The sequence below is a fragment of the Gorilla gorilla genome, chromosome 8 (assembly GCF_029281585.2).
Source record: "Gorilla gorilla gorilla isolate KB3781 chromosome 8, NHGRI_mGorGor1-v2.1_pri, whole genome shotgun sequence".
NCBI lineage: Eukaryota > Metazoa > Chordata > Mammalia > Primates > Hominidae > Gorilla > Gorilla gorilla.
In genome coordinates this window covers 127,526,579-127,550,549 of record NC_073232.2, presented here as the reverse complement: position 1 = coordinate 127,550,549, position 23,971 = coordinate 127,526,579, and the positions used below count along the sequence as shown (strand labels likewise).

Sequence of the window (23,971 nt, the reverse complement as noted above, 5' to 3'; positions counted from 1 at the left end):
TAACAACATTATGCTAATTGGGCCAGATGGGCAAGAATAATGCAACAGAGACCTTCTTAAGACATATGCTTCAAAGGATGGAAAATAAAACCTACAAAGATTCAGAGACTTTGATATTGGTAAAATATTTAGGGGTCCAGTGGACAAGAACATTCTCAGACAGCTCATCTGAATTAAAAGACCAATTATGCATCTTGCAACTCCCACTACAAAGAAGAAAGCAAACCATCTGGTAGGCCTCTTTGTGTTCTAAAGGCAGCATATTCCACTCCTAGGAATGCTGCTTCAGCCCATATACTGGAAGACATTAAAGGCTGCCAGCTCTTTCCAGCCAGGGTAGGAAATAGCTCTGCTGTCAGTGAAGTCTACCCTGCATGCAACTCTGCAGCTAGGGAGATATGACCCAGTACATACTATAGTTATTGGTAGTGTCACTGTTGGAAAAAGTAGTATGTGGAATTTATGGCAAGCTCCAGTGAAAGAATCACAATGCAGGCTTCACACACATGTCAAAGGCCATACCATCTGTGGTGGAAAGTTATATACCTCTATTACTGCCATGCCATTGGGTCCAGATAAAAATAGAATGCTTGACCATGGGTAATCAAGTGACTATGTGTTGAGAGTTTGCAATCATGAGCTAGTTCTGTTACCAATAACCCTAAGAATATAAAATGGAAGTGGTACCCATGATCAAGTATGAGCAGAAACACAGGACACAAGCAATCTGTATAAGTATGTAGCTCAAATCCCTATGTCATCCACCACTGTTACATCAACACCCCTTCCTATGGCCATATGGGGAATTCTCTGCTGTCCAGATAACAAGAGGAAGAAAACACAAATATGCCAGCTTGATATGTGGGCATAAATCAAATGCCTTAAAGCTCAATACTAAATAAATATAATGTGTTTACAAGTAGTCTAAACCAATTCTTACACTAAAAAGTCTCTTACATTTTTAATCTGTCTGACTATAATTTATATTTCTTGCCAAGAAGAAAATATATTTCTGGAGCACTTAGGTTATTATCACTTCATAAACAGTTCAAGGCCAAACAAATTAAAGCAAATTCCATAGTTACTGACATCATGAAAATTACAGAAATAATATTCTATACCAACAAAACAGCCACGATGAAAAGAATGACGACCAAGATAATATACACTGTCTGGAATACAGGCTTAAAAAATAAAAAATAAAATAACATAATGTACTCATTATTTAAGGTACTAAATATTAATTACGAACCATATACTCAATACACATAAGATCAAAAAATTAGAGTTACTGTTCTCTCAAACCCAAATTTGAGCAAACGGTACTATACCATCAAAACTATTTACACGTGAGGGATAGATAATTACATTAAAAACTCAAGCTGAAGGCAGACTGATTTATTTTAACAATTATACATTAAAAAATGCAAGTGGAAAATGTAAATTCACTGGCTAATTTTTCCATAAATGCTCATTTTTTTCACAATATACATATACATATATATAAACATATGTGTGTGTGTGTGTGTGTATATATATATACCTGTATTACTGTAAAGACACTTTAAAAAATCTTTTGGCCAGGCACGGTGGCTCACACATGTAATCCCAGCACTTTGGGAGGCCGAGGCAGGCAGATCACCTGAGGTCAGGAGTTCAAGACCAGCCTGGCCAACATGATGAAATCCTGTCTCTACTGAAAAATACAAAAAAAATACAAAAATTAGCCGGAGATGGTGGCAGGCACCTGTAATCTCAGCTACTTGGGAGGCTGAGGCAGGAGAGTCACTTGAACCCGGGAGACAGAGGTTGCAGTGAGCCGAGGTCATGCCATTGCACTCCAACTCAAAAAAAAATAAAAATCTTTTACTGTTTCACTTAAAATGCCAATTCATAAGTTAGTCTTAACTGCAAATTTGAAATAAGACAGAAAGTACACATAGGTTGTATGTACAAGGCTCATAACAAGACGAATATAAAGAGAAACCTATATTAGCCATTTCAAAACTTCTGTAATAGAAAATTACATTTCTGGATGTTGCCAAATATCTTTTCCCACCTGCCCCTGAAATGATGGTACTTTACTGGGGTTTTGTTTTTTGGCTCCCTACTTCAAAACTTCTTTTAATATTCTAAAATAAGCACAATTTACTCTAGGTTATCTCATTCTCAGTTTAAAAAAAAAAACTCATTCATACCCTTATCTTCTCTTAGGAATTGTCCCCTGGCATTCATTAAATAAATATTTATTTAGTTTTTTACCGTCTGCCAGGCAAAGTAGGCGAAATGATTTTATAGTGTCTTAACATACAATGATATGTCCTGTTGCTTTGGTAGTTTTGAACTAATAAATTATATTTATAGATTCCCAGATAACGAATCACAGTTGAATTCCTAGAATGAATCCTACTTGATCATAGTTTATTAAACTTTTGAAATATGGTTGGATCCTATGTGTTAATATTTTATTTTAAAATTTTTATTCTACATTCATGACTTCTTTGTCCTGCCTTCTTCCCCCAAGAGTTAAGACTTTTTAAAACTTTTTTCCTTTTTTACATTTTTTACTGAGAAATAATTGTACATATTAATGGAGTACATAGTGATGCTTCAATACATATAATGTATAGTGATCAGATCAGGGTAATTGGCATATCAATCATCTCGAACATTTATCATTTCTTTGTGTTAGAAACATTCAATATCCTAATTCTAGATATTTGAAACTACACATAATAGTTAACTATTGTCATCTTACACTGGTATAGAACACTACAATGTATTCCTCCTATCTAGCTGTAATTTTGTATTCTTTAACAAATCTCTCTGTGTAACCTACCACTTCCCCCACCCTCCTCAGACTCTAGTATCCTCTGTTCTACTTTTGTCTTCTATGAGATGAACTTTTTTTAACTTCCACATATGAGTGAAAACATACAGTGTTTAACTTTCTGTTCCTGGCTTATTTCGCTTAACATAATGTCTTCCAGTTCCATCCATGTTGCCACAAATGATAGGTCTTCATTCTTTTTATGGCTGAATAGTATTTCAGCATGTATATATACCACATTTTTCAAATTCATTCATCCCTTGTTGGAAACCTAGATGGTTCCATATCTTGGATGTTGTGAATAGTACTGCAATAAACCTGGAGGTGCAGGTGTCTCTTTAATATACTGATTTTCTTTCCTTTGGATAAATATCCAGTGGTGGTATTGCTGGATCATATAATAGTTCTATTTGTAGTTTTTGAAGAACCTCCATACTATTCTCCATAGTGGCTGTACTAGCTTACATTTCCATCAAAAACATTTCCCCATTGTTCCGCATCCTCACCAGCATTTGTTATTTTTTTGTCTTTTTGATAATAGATATCCTAAATGGCGTGAGATGATACTTCATTGTGTTTTGATTTGTATTTCCCTGATGAATACTGATGTTGAACATGTTGTCATATATTACTGGTTATTTGTGTGTCTTCTTTTGAAAAATATCTGTTGAGATCATTCGCCTATTTTTGTTAAATATTTGCAAAATGGATCGTTTGTTGAGTTTTTTTTATCATTGAGATTTTATTAGTTCTTTATATATTCTGGATGTTAATCCCCCATCAGATGAATAGTTTGCAAATATTTTCTCCCCTTCTGGAGGTTGCCTTTTCATTCTGTTGATTGTCCTTTTCTTTGCAAAAGCTTTTTATTTTTATATGATCTCATTTGTTTACTTTTGCTTTTGTTGCCTGTGCTGTTGCGGCCTTTTTCAGAAAGTCTTCTCCAGACCCATGTCTTGAAGGATTATTCCTGTTTTCTGTTGTTTTATTGTTTTGATCCATTTTTAGTTTAGAGGGGAGGGTCTAGTTTCATACTGCTGCACATGAATGTCAACTTTTCCCAGCACTATTTATTAAAGAGGCTGCTTTTTCAGAGCATTTTTTCATTAATCTTTATTCAGTAATTTTTGTATTCAATACAGTCTCTCAAAATGGCTACAGACTTGTTAAGAATGAGATAGATTCATTATCCATTATCCTTTTCTTTCTCCTGGATTTTCTATCTTGAGGTCACTATTTTCCAATCAACTTATTCGGGAGGGGGACAGGTAGAGTGAAATTCAAATACCTCTCAGAAATATGATTAAATCTATTGATAAAAACTATTTTTGAATGTCTTACTACACTAACAAGTTCTTTCCAACTAAAATTCCAATTTTTTCCTGTTAAACCAGGAAAAATAAATATCACAGTGTATAGTGTTAATATCAAAAGGACTCTGAATGTAGACTTAACTTTAAATTCTGAATACAACATCTTATAGCCTGTGTGAGTTTGGGTTTAACCATGGTAAATCACAGTGTCTTCTTCTATAAATTAAATATACTAATGTACACTACACAGATGTAACAATAATTATATTATAAATCATGTGTGACATGCCAAGCAACTGTTGAAAACATTAGATAAATGTTAGTTCATCCTTTCCTCAAAATAAAAGGTTATTTTTTCTTTTATTTAGTGGCCTCTTTTTTAAAAAGATTAAACTACTATTTCTTGTATATAATCCCAAAAAAAAGAAAGAGAACACCTTGAGCAAAGGATACAATGAAGCTTACAACAGTCGACAGTTGGCTAAATTCATTGAAAGAAATGTGTGATGATTCTAAGGATTTTCCTGATCTACAAAGAAATTGTTTCTTTCAGATGGCCAGGTAAGTGGTACCACTTTCATCAAGAAAGAGCCCTAAGAATTTAACGAAGTGCATAGAGAAATACTGATAAACAGAGAGAGGAACTAATAAAATAACCTCCAGAAAATAAAAATAATTATAAACATGAAAAGCAAGCAGATTGGAATTTTCATAACTTTGCATGAGTCTTCCAAAAAATTAAATAATTAGATGTCTTAATTTGAATATGATTTTGCTATGAAATTATATGCCTTACCAAACTATATCTATTATATATGTATACATACATATCACTCCAAAGAGGTGGACAAAATCAGGTATCCCAGGCTTCATTAATTAGTTAAGTGATTTTTTTTTTTTTTTTTTTTTGAGACGGAGTGTCAGTCTTGTTGCACAGGCTGGAGTGCAATGGCGCAATCTCGGCTCACTGCAACCTCCGCCTCCAGGGTACAAGCGATTCTCCTGCCTCAGCCTCCTGAGTAGCCGGGATTACAGGCATGCACCACCACACCCAGCTAATTTTTGTATTTTTAGTAGAGACGGGGTTTCTCCATGTTGGTCAGGCTGGTCTCAAACTCTCGACCTCAGGTGATCGGCCTGCCTCAGCCTCCCAGAGTGGTGGGATTACAGGAGTCAGCCACCGTGCCTGGCCAGTTAAGTGATCTTTTAAGAGTATACAGAACTGCAATTTCACTGTATTATAAAATGGTTAAGAATATACATTATTATATACTACCATTAAAATATTACTTTCTCAAATACAAAATTACTTTTTAGTTTTTACTGATTTAGTTTTTAAATAATCACCTACAAAGAAATTAATGTCATAAGTAAACCACTATGTTCAGGGAATTTATTTTGAAAACTCGATTATTCTTTAAATCTCATTTGAAATTTCAGCTGTTCTGCTTTCTGCAAGATATAGTTCTTATACAAATCCTATTCCCTACCCATTCTTAAATAATTTAACTCAGGAAATTACATTTTCATGTTTCTATTATCCTCTACTGTCTTTTTGATTAAGAAAAAAATATAGTCAATAAGTTGTTTTGCATCTTGTTTCAGAATTCTGTGTGAATTCTAAATAGAAGGTTATCTTTACCAGAAAGTTCTTGTTAACCTTGAAGAAGGTGCCATGGTGGCTTTCTGAAAGTAATAATAACAGCACTAACAATAACAAAAAAAAATTAAGTTTTTGGATTCTCAAATCTGACCTCAAACTAGATTTACAAACTAGAACATTAAGCAATGTGTCATGTCATATGTTACAGTCAAAGTAAGAAATGTGTCATGCTATGTGTTATACTCAACCTATCTTATTCACCACCCTAGCTGTATTATCAGCTGCACTTTAGTCACTTTTAAAAAACATAGATGCCCAGTATCCAATCTCAAAGAATCTGATTACATAAGTTATTTTTTTTTTCCAACCAACCTCCAAAGAGGATGCCAAGGTATGGGCATGATTGAAAATCACCAGCATATGCCTTCTACATCCATCATGCAATAATAGAATGGGAACTGTGAAGGCAAGGTCATATACCCAAAGATTAGCGATATTGACTGTATAAAATTTACTGTGAGAGTAATGTTGAAATAATACATTTTGCAACAATAAAAAATTAGAAATGGTACAAATATTCCTATTTGTTTAAATATCATATAACACAAAACAATCAGCTAAGCTTTTAAGTGCCTTCCATAAATGCACCAAAAACGTCCTGGTGTACCACAGTGAAAAGAAAAACTAGCAACATGACACTTTTTCTGTTTCCTAATTGGTTTACTATATAATGCTTATATCTATTTCCACAAAAACATACTCCATGAGGAAAACAATTATTTTGAAAGACATTTGTTGAAGTATAAATAATAATATGAAAAATACCTTTTCCCAGGAAAATAGTCCAACATTTCATACTCCAAACCCAGGAGGATAAAACAGATTATTTTAGAGAACCTTTTTGAGAACTACCTACAAATAATCAAATGAGATAAAGCCAAACAGTTTTAACCTATGTTGAATTGTGGAACTGTCTTTATGTTTTTGTTGTCAGTGTTAGCACAGGGGATAAAAAGAAAACCTTTGTTAAAATGTAAAACTGTTTAAAATATGCTATTCCTTCCTCCAGTCTGAACAACTTGCTTGAAAAAATGGAACTCATATTTTCTTCTATATTTCTACAGCATTAAGAAACAAGCATTACTAAGAATAAGGTAATTTGTTGCCATAATTAAGAACACACACTGGGCACAACTAATCAGCATGATGTAGTCAAATAGAAAGACTACCACAAGTTTTAGGAGTTACAAAAGTTAGATCTACCACCTACTACCTGCATGGCTTTGGCAAGTTCCTGTTACTCTCATCTGTTTAATCTTCTGAATATTAGGATAATAGTACCATGCTACAAGGTGGGTTAAAGATTTTGTATATAAATTACTTAACATAGTACCTAGCACATAGAAGGAAATTAAATAAATAGTAGTAATTAGAATCATCATAATCTGACATTTTTCTATTTCTGAAACAAAATTCTCCAAATTTTTTCACTTAAGTTTTTTGACACATAAAACTTGATATATCATAATCTTCAACAATATGAAAAAAATAAAAACACATTCCCATTTTGTCAGCCAGAAAATAGCTCAACCTTAAATTCTTCATTGAAGTATAGACATTGTGTGGAAGCTCCTTGAAGAACCTTTTGCAAAAGTTCAAAATTCCACTTCATGGATTTTTAACAATGACAACAACAATCTATACTTTTTGTGGGATTTTTTTTCCCCAGAAGAAAAACAAACAAACAAAACTTTCATCAACTTCCAGAAAAATAAGCCCAGTGTCTTATCACCATAGCCAAAACAATAATATATTGACAGGCCCAATCTAGCAATGAGATAAAGTCACTGCCAGCCTAGATTCAGTACTTCATTCAACCCATTTTACTAATTTCAAACAATGATTCATGAGCCTCCTAAAAGCTGAGACAATCCCATGTTCATCAGGAGTTACCACTTCAAATTATTATTTCAAAAAGAAAAAGATCAAATTACTAGTATCAAATGATTAATCACAGAATGACATTCATTACTTAGATTTAAAAACCATGCTTAACTTTACTACTAGGAATTTCCTTTGAAACAACTGTAATAGTAAAAAGATTAAAGTGCTTATTAATAGTCAGAGTTTTCTTTACATGATTCTACTTGAAATAATTTACCAAACCAGATTATGTGCCTATATGAGGTTTAAGAGAAAAAGTATACTTCTTACATCTATTAAATGTGTTATTCTTTTATTTTTACTTATAAAAATGTTTCCTAATTGCTTCAAATTGGTATAATACTTTATTTATACCCTCAATAAAAGGTGCTCTTAAGTACTGATAAGTATATTTTAAATATCAGCTAGGTTTTATATATAATATGATACATAGAAAAACAATGTTTTCAGTACAAGGGTCTACTGGATACCTAAATTTAGTATTTCAATAAATACATTCACTTAAATATTCAGAAATTGATAGGACTATATTGCGTAACTAAAATTAGGTGAATTGTATGAATGCACACTGTTTTTAGTTCTTTGGGAAAACATGCTTATATAGTTGTTTCCCAGATACATCTGGGTTTCCATTTCGTCTCAAAATCTTATTTCTTTAGCTCTACTATCTCTATTCCTTTCTCTAGTTCTATCAGATTCCTATCCTTAGTAAGTATATCGGAAATGTTTAATATATTTTTGCTTATCCCTTAAAATCTAAAATGTTTACATTCCTACTATGTATAAAAATTTACATAATTCGACAGTATTCCATATCTACCCATTATCAAAATTAATATGTAGCAAACACAATAAACTGATATAGTGTTCACAAAGGGAAACAACATAAAAAGTCTTCAAAAAGGACATCCAAATCTAGCTTTTTGTATTCCCCTGTATCTACCACTACTTCTGCTCAGTACTTCTGTTCTCCTGGCTCTATTACTATAATACTACTGTGCTGAAATTAGAAAGAATTCCATTCATATTCTATCACTTAACTCTAAAATGACATATACACATGCTATCAATTAATGTATTTGAGAATATCTATATGGAAAATTTCTGATATTTCCTACTTTGTACAATCCTAACAGATACATACCTATGTCATATGCCAGGAAATCGGCAGAAAAACATTTTGCACCGTTACTCAAGGAAGTGTCATTATGGGTATTTCCTCCAAAAATAAGCATAGCTCCATTGATAAGAACAGCTGAATGAAGGTATCTGGCAAACCCACTTTCTTTCAAAATAGTCCTACAGAATAAAATTTAAAAATGTATTACAAAGGATAAAATGACCTCCCTGATTTTATATATGTTATATAAAGGGTCTACTTTGCATATAGTTTTCCCTGGAATTGTGGGGGAAAAAAACATATTTTTTAACAATTTATAAATGACCTCTAAACTTCAATATTTCAAAAAAAATATTTTGAGGCTAATAGCATCTTAAAATGCTTTGAGGAGACACAATATCAAAAAGAATTTTTAATACTTATAATAATTTATATTATAAATTATTTTTTCATTTACAAAGATAGGAAACAAGCCATCTTAAAACTAGAGGCCCAAAACATCATTTTAAAATACCAAATAAGTAAAAAGTTAAATATAGTAAATTTAGTCTAAACTATATTTGGTTAAAACTATGTAACTCATATGGACTCCATAATAAACTTTTAAGATTTTATTTAAGTATAACATGCATAAAACTGCACATATCAGAAGCCTAAAACTCAATGATTTTTCACAACATGAACACAACTAAGTAATCAGCACTCACATAAAAAACTATAAGAATATTACCACTATTCTAACAGCATAAATTCATTTGCTGTTTTTGTATCTTACCTAAGTGGAGTCTATAGATTGCACTCATTGATGAATAGGTACATTTGCTCAAGATATATATATATTGAGATATATATTTTTTGTGTAATCAAAAATTACACTTACAATGCATCTTGTGAAACGTTAAAATTAATATAAATGTTCTTTTAATTAAAGTATAATTCTGAGAGAAAGTATTATAAATATATGCTCACAATTATAACTGATCTGAATGAATGGAAATGTAGTAAAAGTGCATGACAATATAAATAAATACTAAATAACTACTCTAAAGCCCTGATACAAACAATTAGAAGTTAGAATTATTATATACATAAACATAGCTAATACGTAAAGTATAGTTAATATAGTATATGTAGCAGCTCCAAAACCATGGATTATAATATTAATTTATTTCTAAAGAATATGAAGCTCAGCCAGGCGTGGTGTTGTCTCACGCCTGTAACTCCAGCACTTTGAAAGGCCAAGGCGGGTGGATCACGAGATCAGGAGATCAAGACCATCCTGGCTTGATCCAGGGCAAAACCCTGTCTCTACTAAAAACACAAAAAATTACCCGGGCATGGTGGCACGCACCTGTAGTCCCAGCTACTCGGGAGGCTGAGGCAGGAGAATTGCTTGAACCCGGGAGGCGGAGGTTGCAGTAAGCCAAGATCGCACCACTGCACTCCAGCCTGGGCAACAGAGTGAGACTCTGCCTCAAAAAAAAAAAAAAAAAAAAAAGGAAAAAAAGTATGAAGCTCACTTACAGAATGGTAACATGAGGAGTTCCACAAACACTCCCACTAGGAAAAGAACTATAATTGGTAAAAATTATAAAAAGCAACCATTAACCTCAGAAAATTTTACTAAGAGCAACACCAAATAAAGAAACATTTACTCAAAAAGAACAGCAATAGTCTATGGCAATAGATACATTACTTACCCCAGCCCCCTCACGCCTGCCTCACACACACAAAACCAATTCAGCATGATAGAAATTCTACTCCAGGCAAGCAAAGCCAAGAACATAAGGCTCCTTCATCCCTCAACTCCCACTCCAGGCCAGCGATATCTCACTAGGAGTGGCAGGATACCAGCACTTCTCATTCCCTCCAGCTCTGGGTTACAGAGGCTCTGTTCTGGGAAAGATCATGAGAGGTCTGGGTGCTCTTCCTCTGCCCAGTTGCCACTCATAGGGTGGTAGCTATACACTAATTCCAGCAGGCTAACAACATTGGACCCAATAGTCTTCATCCCACCTCACTCCTAAGGCAGACTGTTGCATGCAGAAAGAGCCAAGTTGAGAAGACTCCAGAGACTACTATCGCCGTCTAGTGCTCTGTACATAAAGTAGTGGTGTCACTCTAAGAGGAACAGGCCACTAAGCCCACCCACCTACAACTCCAAAGCAGTAGCACAGAAGTTTCTCCCCAGGAGGAGAGGTAGGCTAAGAAAAAATACAGCCCCGGCCGGGCGCGGTGCTCATGCCTGTAATCCCAGCACTTTGGGAGGCCGAAGTGGGCGAATCACGATGTCAGTAGTTCCAGACTAGGCTTGCCAACATGGTGAAACCCCATCTCTACTAAAAATACAAATAATTAGCTGGGCGTGGCAGCGTGCACCTGTAGTCCCAGCTACTCGGGAGGCTAAGGCAGGAGAATCGCTTGAACCTGGGAGGCAGAGGTTCCAGCGAGCTGAGATCGCACCACTGCACTCTAGCCCAGGTGACAGAGTGAGACCCCATCACAAAAAATAAAATAAAATAAAATAAAATAATATCTAGTCTCTAATTTTTCTTTACAAAACAAACGAGAAAATACTATAATCTAGTGGACAGTAAATTAATAATATGGATCAAGGAACAAAATATTCTCTAGTAGAGCAATATTTAAGCTAAGATAATTTAAATATAATGAAGAAGAAGGTGGAACTTATTCCAAGTACGCTAGGCTGGTTCAACATTCAAAGTCAATTGATTCAATCCATCATGTCGATAAGCTAACAAAGAAAATCATATGATCATATTAATAGATGGAGAAAAAGCATTGACAAAATCCAACATTCAGTCATGATAAAAACTCAGCAAACTAGGAATAGAGGGAAAATACCTCAGCTTGATAAACATCTATAAAAACACCATATTTAATGGTGAGAAACAATGTTTTCCTTCCAAGAAAAGGAATAAGGCAAGGATGTTTCATATCACCATTTCTATTCAACATTTTAGTGGAAGTTCTTGCTACTGCAATAAGACAAGAGAATGAAATAAAAGATATACAGATTGGGAAGGAAGAAATAAAATGGTATTTTTTCACAAATGATATGACTGTCTACGAAGTAAATCCCAAAGAATCAACAACAACAACAACAACAACCAAAAAAACCCTCTAGAACTAATAAGATGGTATAGCAAGGTTGCAGGACACAAGGGTAATATACAATTGATTTTTTATATACCAGCAGTGAACAAGAACAAAAACACAATCCATTTACATTAGAACCAAAAGAAGAGAAATACTTAGGTAGAAACCTAACAAAATATGTACAAGACTGGTATGAGGAAAACTACAAACAATAAAAGAAACCAAAAATCTAAATAAATAAAGAGATAGTACATGAACAGATAGGAAAATTAATACTGGCAATATGCCAGTTCTTCCCAGCTTGATATGCAGATTCAGTGTGATACAAATCAAAATTCCAGCAAGATTTTTAGTAATAAATTTACCAAATTTTTATCAAACTGATTCTAAAATTTATATGTAAAGGCAAAAGACCTAAAATAGCCAGCACAATATTGAAGAAGAAGAACAAAGTCAAAGATTGACATCACCTGGCTTTGGGACTTACTATAAAGCTACAGTAATCAAGTCAGTCCCTGGGACTGGCAAAAGAATAGACAAATAAACCAAGGAAACAGAATAGAGAGCTCAGAAATAGACACATACAAATATGGTCAACTGATCTTTGACAAAATAGAAAAAACGATTCAACAATGAAAGGACTGTCTATTGGACAAATATTGCTGGAACAACAGGGCATCACAGTAGTAATAATAGAAATAATCATCTAGATACAGACCTTACATCTTTTACAAAAATTAACTCAGAATAGATCGCAGAGCTAAATGTAAAATGCAAAATTATTTAATATAAAACTCCCAGAAGATAAGGTAGGAGAAAATCTAGGTAACCTGGGTTTGGTGATGACATTTTAGATACAGCAACAAAAGCATAAATGATGAAAGAAAAAAGTCATAATTTGGACTCTATTAAAATTAAAAACCTCTCCTCAGTGAAAGACATTGTTATGAGAATGAAACAACAAGCCACAGTCTGGGAGAACATATTTGTAACACATAGCTAATAAAGGACTGGTATCCAAATTATACAAGGATCCCTTAAAACTCAATAAGAAAACAAGCTCAATTTTAAAAAAGGCAAAAGATCTGAACAGACACCTTTCCAAAGAAGACATATAGATATCAAGTAAGCATGTTAAAAGATATCCCACATTACATGTCACAGGGAAATGCAGGTTAAAATGACAATGAAACACCACTACGCACATATTAGAATAGCTAAAATCTAAAATGCTGACAAAAGATGGCAAGGATCTAGAGCAACAGGAACTCTCATTCATCACTGCTGGGAATGAAAAATGATACAGCCAGCCACTTTGGCAGTTTCTCACAAAACTAAACATAACTTTACCATACCATCCAGGAATTGCACTCCATGGTGTTCACCTGAATGAGTTGAAAATATGTCCACACAAAAATCTGCACACAGATGTTTATAGCAGCTTTATTCATACTTGTCAAAATTTGGAGGCAACCAAGATGTTCTTCAATAGCTAACTGGATAAACAAAAGATGGTTTCCATACAATGGAACATAATTCAGCAATAAAAGACATGGGCTATTATGTCATGAAGAGACATAAAGGAACTTTAAATGCTTATTGCTAAGTGAAAGAAGCCAAAATTAAAAGGCTACATACTACATGATTCCAGCTTATGACATTCTAGAAAAGGCAAAAGTATGGAGACAGTAAAAATATCAGTGGTTGCCAAGAGTTTGGAGGGAGGAAGAGATAAGCAAGAGGATCACAGGTTATTTTTAGGAAAATTAAAATATTCTGTATGAAATGATCATTGTAGATACATGTCACTATACATTTCTGAAAATCCATAGAATATACAGCACAAAGGTGAACCCTAATATAAACTATGGACTTCAGTTAATGAGTAATGTATCAACATTGACCCACTGACTGTAACAAATGTACCATATTCACGTAAGACACATAATAGAGGACCTGGGGATAGGGGAGATGAGAGTATTCGGAAACATTCTGTACTTTCTGCTCATTTCTCCATAAAACTAAAACTGCTCTAAAACATAGAGTTTATTGTTAAAAAAACAAAACAAACAAACAAAAAAGGTGGGGATTAAAATTACATCTGATTTACCAAATATGGTATATTAAATGGAAAAAGTAAATCTTTTTCCTCATACTTCACATACAAAAATATTTTGTAATGTATGAAGCATAAAATGGAAACCAAGTTTCTCAGTGGCAGAAGAGATTTACAAATGTGAAAGAGGGGAAGGCAAAAATGATCCCTGTAATGCTGTATGGCATCATTATGCAATTTAGACAGACAGCATTTAAGCACAGATAGATATGTAGAGCTACAGATACATGCCCAGATCTATAAATGGATATAGAGGATATAAATGGATATATGCCTAGTTCTCTAATCTTAGTTTTTAAAGAACATTCTCCACTAAAAGGAACCTAGGTTCCTTGGGGGTAATGATTTATTCCAGCACTAGGGCAGGGACAAATTTTTGTGCAGAAGGTAAAGGAGTGCACAAAGAATGATGGGGACATATCTAAAGAATACAGACACCTGATTGAAAGGAGCTCACTAGGCAAATCTGTGACAATATAAGCACCAGAATAAAGAACAGCAATTGACTACAAAACATTAAATAAAATAAAAATACATGAATTCATACTGATATAAATGAATATATAGACTGGGGAGACTAAGAAGGAATAATGAAATATAACCACTTAGTAACCATCACAGTAATAACTCTTTCTAGTGAGAATCATCAATGGGTATTAAAACTATTATGTAAAGGTTAAATAAGAAATAAAATATTTACATAATCTGAAAGTATCTCCCAATAAGGCGCTTAGTAATTTAAAAAGGAAAAACAGTATATTTACCATTGAGAAAACTAAAATATACCACTTTTACCAAGATATAAAAGTTAACCTTTCCAGAAATGTTCACAGCAGCCTCATTCTTAATAGTCGAAAGTGAAAACAACCCAAATGTCTATTAATTGACAAATAGATTTTTAAAATATGGTATATTGAGATAATGGAATATTATTCAGCCATAACAAAAACAATGAAGCACTGATAAATGGTATAATACGGACGAACTCTCGAAAAAAAAATTACAATAAGTGAAAGAAGCCACACACAGGAGGCCATGTTTGTACAATTCCATACATACAAAATATCCAGATTAGACAAATCCATAGAGAAAGAGAAATTAAATTAGTGGTTGCCAGAAGATGGAGATAGAATAGACAGGTATGGGGTTTCTTTTCAGATGGAAATATTCTGGAACTAGTGGTAATAGTTGCACAATATTATGAATATACTGAAAACCACTAAATTGTACTGTTTTAAATGATCAAAATTAAGAAGTTTATGTTATGACTTTTATCTCAATAAAAAAGGTTTTTTCACAAAAATTTAACTTCACCAGCCATGGGAGAAGAATATGACATTTTGGTATTCCTAACAAAAATACAAAATGTGAATCTAATCATGCAGAAACATCAGATAAACCCAAACCAGGCACATACTTCAAATGAAAGATCATGACTATTCCAAATTAAAGGAGACTAAAAAGACATGACAACTAAATGTCTGCATGCTCCTGGATGTAATCCTGGGTCAGGAAAAGACACCCAAACTCAGTAAGGAAAAAAGTATCAAAATCTGAGAAGGAGAGTATAAAAAGGGAAAACCACAGGCCAATCACATATGTGAACATTCATGAAAACTTATTAAGAAATCAAATCCGGCTCATACCAGTAATCCCAGCACTTTGGGAGGCCAAGGCGGGCGGATGCCTTGACCTCAGGAGTTCAAGACCAGCCAGGGCAACATAGCAAAACCCGGTCCCTAATAAATACAAAAATTAGTCGGCCCTGCTGGCACCCATCTGGGGTCCCAGTGACTTGGGAGTCTAAAGTGAGAGGATCGCTTGAACCTGGGAAGCAGAGATTGCAGTGAGCCGAGATCGTACCACTGCTCTCAAGCATGGGCAACAGAGTGAGACCCTGTCTCAAAAAAAAAAAAAAAGAAAAAAAAATCGAATCTAGCAATTTTAATAAGTTATAATTTGTAAAAAATATTGGTACAATTGAAAAAATTAAATGTGTTAGATTATAATATTCTATCCATGTTATTTTCTAAATTTGATCCTTATATAAGAGAGTATCTTTGTTTTTTAGTAAATATATTTTAAAATATTTATGCTTAAGAGGGCATCATGTAAGCAACTCCGTTCAAAAACAATACATAGATATATAGGCAGATATAAATAAATGCAGTACTAAAAATAATTAAAAGGGAACACAACTACAGATATTGCAGATATTAAAAGATCCTGAGAGAACATATTAACATCTTTATAACAATTTAACTGAAGATATCAGTTTCATGGATAAATTCCTTTAAATATATCTCACCAAAACAGACTCAACAACAAATAGAACATCTGAATGTTCTTACAACTATTATATTGAATTCAGTAGTTAAAACTCTACACCCTGAAGAAAACATCAGACCTAGTTGGCCCAAAGTTTATTATTTTAAAATAGGAAAAATAATTCCAATAATATATACATATATACGTGTGATAAATGTTCTAGAGTATTAAAAAGAATACTCCCCAACTCATTTTAAAAGCCCGAAGTAACACCACCAAAGAGCTGACATGAATATCTCGAAAAAAACGTGCAAATCTCACATATTAACATCAATGTAAAAATCCTTACAAAAATACTAGCAAACTAAAAAAAACACATAATACATTATGACTAAGTTTGATTTAACCCAAGTTGAGTTACTAATAAAGTAAATTAAAATAATATTCCACATTAAATTGTTTAGTAGAAAAATCAAGTAAGTCATTCCTAAAACAGCCTTTGGCAAAATCAAGCATCCATTCATAATATAAACCCTTATCAAATCAGGAAAAAAGAGACCTTTCTTTATAATGATATCTAAAAAACCCACAATGAACATCATCCTTAGTGAAGAAATACTGAAAGCATTTTTTAAAAGCTCAGGAATAAAATAGATGCCTGTTATCACACTTCTATTCAACAATGAGCTGAAGATTATAGCAGAAATTATAAGACAAGAAAAATGTAAAGCTGTAAGACCCAGAAAGGAAGAAACAAAACTGTCATTATTTGTATATAATCTGATCAACTATTATTTAAAAAACGCTTAAAAAGTCTACACATAAATTACAAAAATACAGCAAACTGTTAGACATAAGAGTAATAAAAAATCAATTGCCTTTCAGTCTATCAGATCATAAACAGAAAAAGAAATTAAAAGATATTGTACTGGTTGAATGAATACTGTCCTCCCAAAATTGTTCACCTGGAACCTTGGAGTGTGACCTTAGTTTGAAAATAGGGTCCTTGCAGATAGTTAAGTTAAAATGAGATCACATAGATCTAATACTAAACGAGTATGGGTCCTAAATCCAGTGACTGGTGTCCTTATAAGAAGGCCACGTTCAGACACATACAAACACACAAGGAGAAGTCCATATGAAGTCCAAGACTTAGACTGGAGTAATGCAGCTACAGCCAAAGTATGCCCAGGAATGTCTGGAGCTGCCAAATGCTGGAAAAGGCTAGAAGGATTCTTCCCTGGAGCCTTTCAAGAGGGAATGGCCCTGCTGACACCTGGATTTCAGACTTTTAGCCACCAGAACTGTGAGAAGCTAAATTTCTGTTGTTTTAAGCCTCCAAGTCTATGATAGTTTATTATAGTAGCCATAGGAAATGAATACAGATTTCACTTAGAAAAGCATATAAAATATCAATCACCTGGAAGTAATTCTAACCAAAAAAACTGTTAGTATTGCAGACCACTAATGGAATGGACTTTTCAATAAATAGTTCTGGGAGCACTATTTATAGTTCTGGTTGTGCACACACACATACACACACACACACACACAAAAGTCCTTATCCAGTTGGGTTAAAGACTAAATGTGTGGAAGGCAATATTGAAAACACTAAGGTAAGTAAGTATTATTTAAGTAAGACACAAAGCAAAATCCATAAAATACCGACAACTTCTGCTATATTAAAATTAATAAGTTTTGCTTATCAAATATTACACAAAGAGTAAAAAGATGATCCACAATCTGAGAGATAAAATGTTGGCAAAATATAAAACTAACAAAAAATTATTATCAAAAAAGTGTACACAAACAACTACACATGACAATATGGGTGAAAATTTCAGAGTAGCTGTTTGGCCAATAAATATGAAAAGATGTTATACCTCATTAGCAATTAAGGAAACGCAAATTAAAACCAAAATAGGACACCATTTTATCCTCACCATATTGGCAAAAAATATTCAAAAATGAAAAAACATCAAATCTTAATGAGATTGTTGAGAAGAAATGGGAACTGTCATTCACCCCTGGTAGAAGTGCAAATTAGTACGATGAGGCTGGAGTATAGTTGGGTAAAATAGAGCATGAACAAGCATTTATACTATTAAGGAAATAGCTTAGACAAACTGTCGTGAAACAATAGAAGACTAAATAAGAATATTTTTGATACAATTGCTCATAATAGTAAAAACTAAGGACAATTCCAGTATGCATCCAGAGTAAGGCAGAAAATATAAAAAGGCTCTGCGTTCGCACATTAAGGGTCTCTCACATGGGAAAATTCTGCCAAGGATCCTACTACACTTCCCTAACTCATTCACTCTCCCTCCCTCCTAAATGATTTCATACTTCTCTTTTCAAACCTCAATCTTCCACTATCCCTCATTCTCACCCTCAAATGATGACTCTACTTCCTACTTCACTGAGAAAATAAAAAGAAACAAAATTTTCAAGAGTTCTCTCCACCTCTACTTATTTACCTGTATTTGTATTCAAATAACCTGACTTCATATCTGTTCTTATGAATAAAGTGCCCATGCTCTTCCTAGGTAAGGTTTACCACTCTATTTGTTCACTAGATCTCATTGCTACTAGTTTTCTTGAGTACATCCCTCTAGCAAATTATTCCCTTTATTTTTGGCATCATTTCTTACATCTTCTTGATCTTTCCTGTCAACCTACAAACATAATTATTCCTCCAAACTTAAAAATATATATATCTTGTCCCACATCCCTTACCACTTGTTACCCTGTTTCTTTCCTTTCCTTATAACTCCTCAAAAAAGTTGTTAGTACTTTTCTTTAATTCCTCTTCTCTCATCTTTATTTGACACATGCCAATCAAGACTTCACCACCCACTGAAACTTCTCTTGTCAAGTTCAGCAAAAAGCACTGGTTTGCCAGATTCCATGACCATTACTCAATCCTCATATTAGTTTACCAATCAGCAGCTTCTGACAAATTCTCTTTCCTTTGAAATATGCTCTTGGCTTCTAGAATACCATATTCTCCTAGTTTTCCTCCTAACTCATTAACTGCTCATTCTCAGTCTCCTTTTCTGGTTGTTTATCCTCATCTCTTTTACCAGAAAATTAGAGTGTCCAGATCCTGAAATTCCTACATCCAGCCACCTATTTAACATATCCACAAGCTGTATAGTATGTATCTCAAATTAAACATGTCTAAAACCAAGTTTCCATTCTTCCTGACACCAAACTTACTTCTCCCACAAAATTCATCATCCCAACTAATGCCAACTCCATGCTTTCAGGTCTTCAAGCCAAATGCCTGCTTCATCTTTCACTATCTCTCTCTCTCTCTCTCTCTCTCTCTCTCTCTCTCTCTCATCCACTCTATATCCAGTCCCCTAGTTTTTTCAATTCTTGTTGGTTCTACCTTGAAAATATATTCGGAATCCAACCAAGTCTCACTACCTTCACATTGGCCTCTATGGTTCCAGATACCATCATCTCCCTCTTAGATCATTAAAATAGCCTCCTAAATGGTCTTCCTGCTTCTGCTCTTGCATTGTAATTACAACACCGCTCCTGTCAAAATCTAAGTCAGAGCATGTCACATATGTCAGATATGTCACATATCTGTTCAAAACCCTCAAAGTCTACCCATACCAAAGTAAAAGCTCTATAATGTTTTCTAAGGCCCTTCCTGACTGCGTTTCCAGTTATTTCTCTAAGGGAAGATAATTTCCATCTTACTCCAAGACACTCGACTACACTAGCCCCTTTGCTGTTCCAGATGACAAGGATGTTCCCATCTCAAGGCTTTTGCACTAGCTGGACCTCCTCCTAGAACACCTGTTCCCCAGATATTTGCATGGCTCGCTCCTTAATCGCCTTTAGGTTTTATTAAGATGTCTTATGACGTCTTGTCTGGCCACTCTTTTTAAATGCAACAATCTGAAACTCTCTATCTTCCTTCCATGCTTTCTTTTCTCTTCATAGCACTTATTATCATTTAAAATACATTTTACTTATTTCCATATTTATTGTCTGCCTCTCTCCATTAAAATATATCTCCAGAGCATAAAGCTGACTTTTTAAAGATCTCTGAAGAAAGCATACAATGATAAACAATTTATGCAAAATTTAAAAACAGAAAAACTAAATGAAAGGTTTGCTGGAAAATACATATATGGAGGGTAAAAACATGCAATGAAAAGCAAGGAAATAACACAATATTAAGAATGATGGAGGGGGATAATATACGGGGTACAATCATAAAGGGACACATGGGGGCTTCTAGGGTATTGTAATGTCCTCTTTCTTAGCACAGGTAGGCAGGGAATTCATTTTATTATGGTTTTGAAACTATATATACATACTATCATAGAGTCTTTTGTCCATATGTAATATTTCCCAATTTATAAAAAAGAACTAGTAAAAAATAAGTACTACAAATTTTTTAATCACTGTGAAAAGCAAAGCTACAGAGATAAGTACTTATTTAAATTATCAATATGGGATTTTAACCAGACATTCCAAAATTCCAAATCTCTTATCATGATGTGTTTAAAGATAATAGTCTTTTTGCCTGTATAAACATTTTATTTTCATTTTAATAAATCTCTGATATCTTACTTCGCAACTATATGTTTGTGTGCTTGTGTGTGTATATATTTCTATTATTTCCCTCATAAATATATAAAATTAAATTTTAAATTCTCAATCTCCCTTACTGAGAACTACTTAGGATTATTTCCAAAACAGGACTTGATAAAGAGCCAACAAAATTTTCATTGAAAAGATTTCAGACACTCAGTAAGCAGAGAAAGAAAAATGCTGATGTTCATCAGTATTTACTGAAATGGGTTTTAAATAATAACATAATTTATAAAATTAACCTCTATCGCTTTCCAAAACCTCGGACAGGAAATTTTTGAGAGAAATCACACACACAAAAAAATTTCATAACACAGTTTTTAATATTTTAATGTAAAAACAACTTCTATTATATCAAATTGAAGCTAGATTAAATCATTTCATGGAACCAGGTGTGGCCTATGAAAACATTTTTTAAGTATATGTGATTAGAAAGACATTTTAAAAGTACAGAATTAATTTGTACCACAGAAGCACTACCATTAGATTCACTACCTATCTTTTTAATATCTGTAGAAATATAATTGAAGTTGGGCAAGCATGGCGGCTCATGCCTGTAATCTCAGCACTACAGGAGGTCGAGGTGGGTGGATCACTTGAGGCCAGGAGTTCAAGACCAGCCTGGCCAACATGGTGAAACCCCATCTATACTAAAAATACAAAAACATAGCCTGGCGTGGTGTCAGGTGCCTGTAACCCCAGCTACTCAGGAGGCCAAGGCAAGAGAATCACTTGAACCTGGGAGGCAGAGGTTGCAGTGAGCCGAGATTGTGCCGCTGCACTCTAGCCTGGGAAACAAGAGCGAAACTTCATCTCAGAAAAAAAAAAAAAGAAAGAAAGAAATATAATTGAAGTCTTTTTTCCCTCACTGGAAAAAAATAAAAAAAAAAAAGTTGATAATTACAGCTGAAAGTTATAAATGGTAAAGTTTAATATATTCCTTATGTGTTAAAACTTACTGTGCTTTTTCACAGGCTAAAGGAATACAACAATTGAAGAAAAGACCTAAACAATAGGCCAAGAAAATCTGAGGTCTCCACTATCAGAGAAAAGTCTTCACATAGAAAAATAATGAAGACATAAGCTCCTATTATAAGTTGTACAAACATATGCAAAGGAAGTTATGAGATGCCTCATTTAACAAGGCTATAAAATGAAGATCACAATGACCCCAATATTCAAAATCATTACACCAAAGTTAAAGTCCCTGAGCAAAGACAATATTAATCAGCAAAATATACCAAAAACATAAAAGGAATCATTTTTGAGCAACAGGAACTCCTATAAGTTCAAGATGTTTATTCTCTCTTACTTATTAAATGTAACGAAACCAGATGCAACTACTCCTGAAGGAGTGGGATAGCAGAAATGACTGAAATTTTATGTCTCCATTCTTTTCTAACCTGATAATAAAAATGTAATTTGCTAACTTTACATAAAAAATTGACCCTCTTTTGGTATGTCAAATTATCATAATCTTTTAGCATATAAGAAGTCAAATTGAACTCAGATTTCTATTTTTTTATAAATTTTTATGAAGTGTAATATATATGCCAAAAGTATAAAAATCTTAAGTGTATAGTTCAATGAATTATCACAAAGTGAACACATAACCACTCTAGAAGCTTTGCTGCTACTCATTCAAATACTACACAATCATAGGCAATCCCTATCATAACTTCTAAGCCCATAATTCTGTTTTTCCTGGTGCTGAACTTTATATCAATAGAATATACTATGTTTTCTTTTATGTCTGATTTATTTTATTTTCTGTTCCTGCATTAATTTCGCTTAGGATTATGGCCTCCAACTGCATCCATGTTGCTGCAAAAGACAAGATTTCACTCTTCTTTATGACTGCATAACATTCCGTGGTATGTATGTACCACATTTTCTTAATCTAATCTACCATTGATGGGCACCTGGATTGATTCCATGTCTTTGCTACTGTGAATAGCACAGCAATGAACAAACAAGTGCCTATGTCTCTTTGGTAGAATGATTTATTTCCCTTTGTGCATATACCCAGTAATGGGATTGCTGGGTCAAATGGTAGCTCAGTTCTTTAAGAAATCTCCAAACTATTTTCCACAGTGGCTGAAATAATTTACATTCATTCCCATCAACAACGTCTAAGCATTCACTTTTCTCTGCAGTCTCATAAGAATCTGCTGTGTTGTTGTTGTTGTTTTACTTTTTAGAAATAGCCATTCTGACTGGTGTGATACCTCATTTGCATTTCTCTAATGATTAGTGATGTTGACCATTTTTGCATGTTTGTTGGGCACTTGTATATCTTCTTTTGAGAAGTGTCTGTTCATGTCCTTTGCCCATTTTTTAATGGGGTTATTTGTCTTTTGCCTGTGGACTTAAGTTCTCTACAGATTACGGATATTAGGCCTCTGTCAGATGCACAGTTTGAGAATATCTTCTCCCATTTTGTAGGTTGTCTGTTTGCTCTGCTAATGGTTTCTTTTGCTGTGAAGAGCTCTGTAGTTTGATTAGGTCCTACTTGTTAATTTTTGTTTTCGTTGCAATTACTTTTGGGGACTTAGCCAAAAATTATCAAGGCCAATGTCAAGAAGAGTTATTTCCTTGGTTGTCTGTTAGGATTTGTATCGTTTGAGGTCTTACATTTCAATCTTTGATCCATTTTGAGTTGATTTTGTATATGTTGAAAGGTAGGGGTCCAGCTTCAATCTTTGGCATATGGCTAGCCAGTTATCCAGCATCATTTATTGAATAGGGAGTCCTTTCCTCATTGCTTGCTTTTGTCAGCCTTGTCAAAGATCAGATGATTGTAAGTGTGTGGCGTTATGTTCAAGTTTTCTATTTAGTTCAATTGGTTTACATGTCCATTTTTCTACCTGTATCATGCTGTTTTGGTTACTGTAGCTTTATAGTACAGTTTGAAGTCAGGTAGTGTGATACCTCCAGCTTTGTTCTTTTTGTTCAGGATTGCTTTGGTTATTCAGGCTCTTTTTTGGTTATATATTAATTTTAGGATAGTTTTTTATTTCTAATTCTGGGAAGAATG

General features: G+C 33.7%; 1 protein-coding gene across 4 annotated transcripts in view; it reads right to left on the bottom strand.

Moving 5' to 3' along the window:
- The window catches only part of ATRNL1 (attractin like 1), an 853,221-nt gene that overhangs the window by 694,846 nt on the left and 134,404 nt on the right, over window positions 1–23,971 (bottom strand). For all 4 annotated transcript variants that reach the window (XM_019035499.4, XM_055353888.2, XM_055353889.2 and 1 more), the window contains exon 10: window positions 8,835–8,989. In XM_019035499.4, the coding sequence (XP_018891044.1) occupies window positions 8,835–8,989 (155 nt within the window). The remainder of the gene's footprint in view (window positions 1–8,834; window positions 8,990–23,971) is intronic.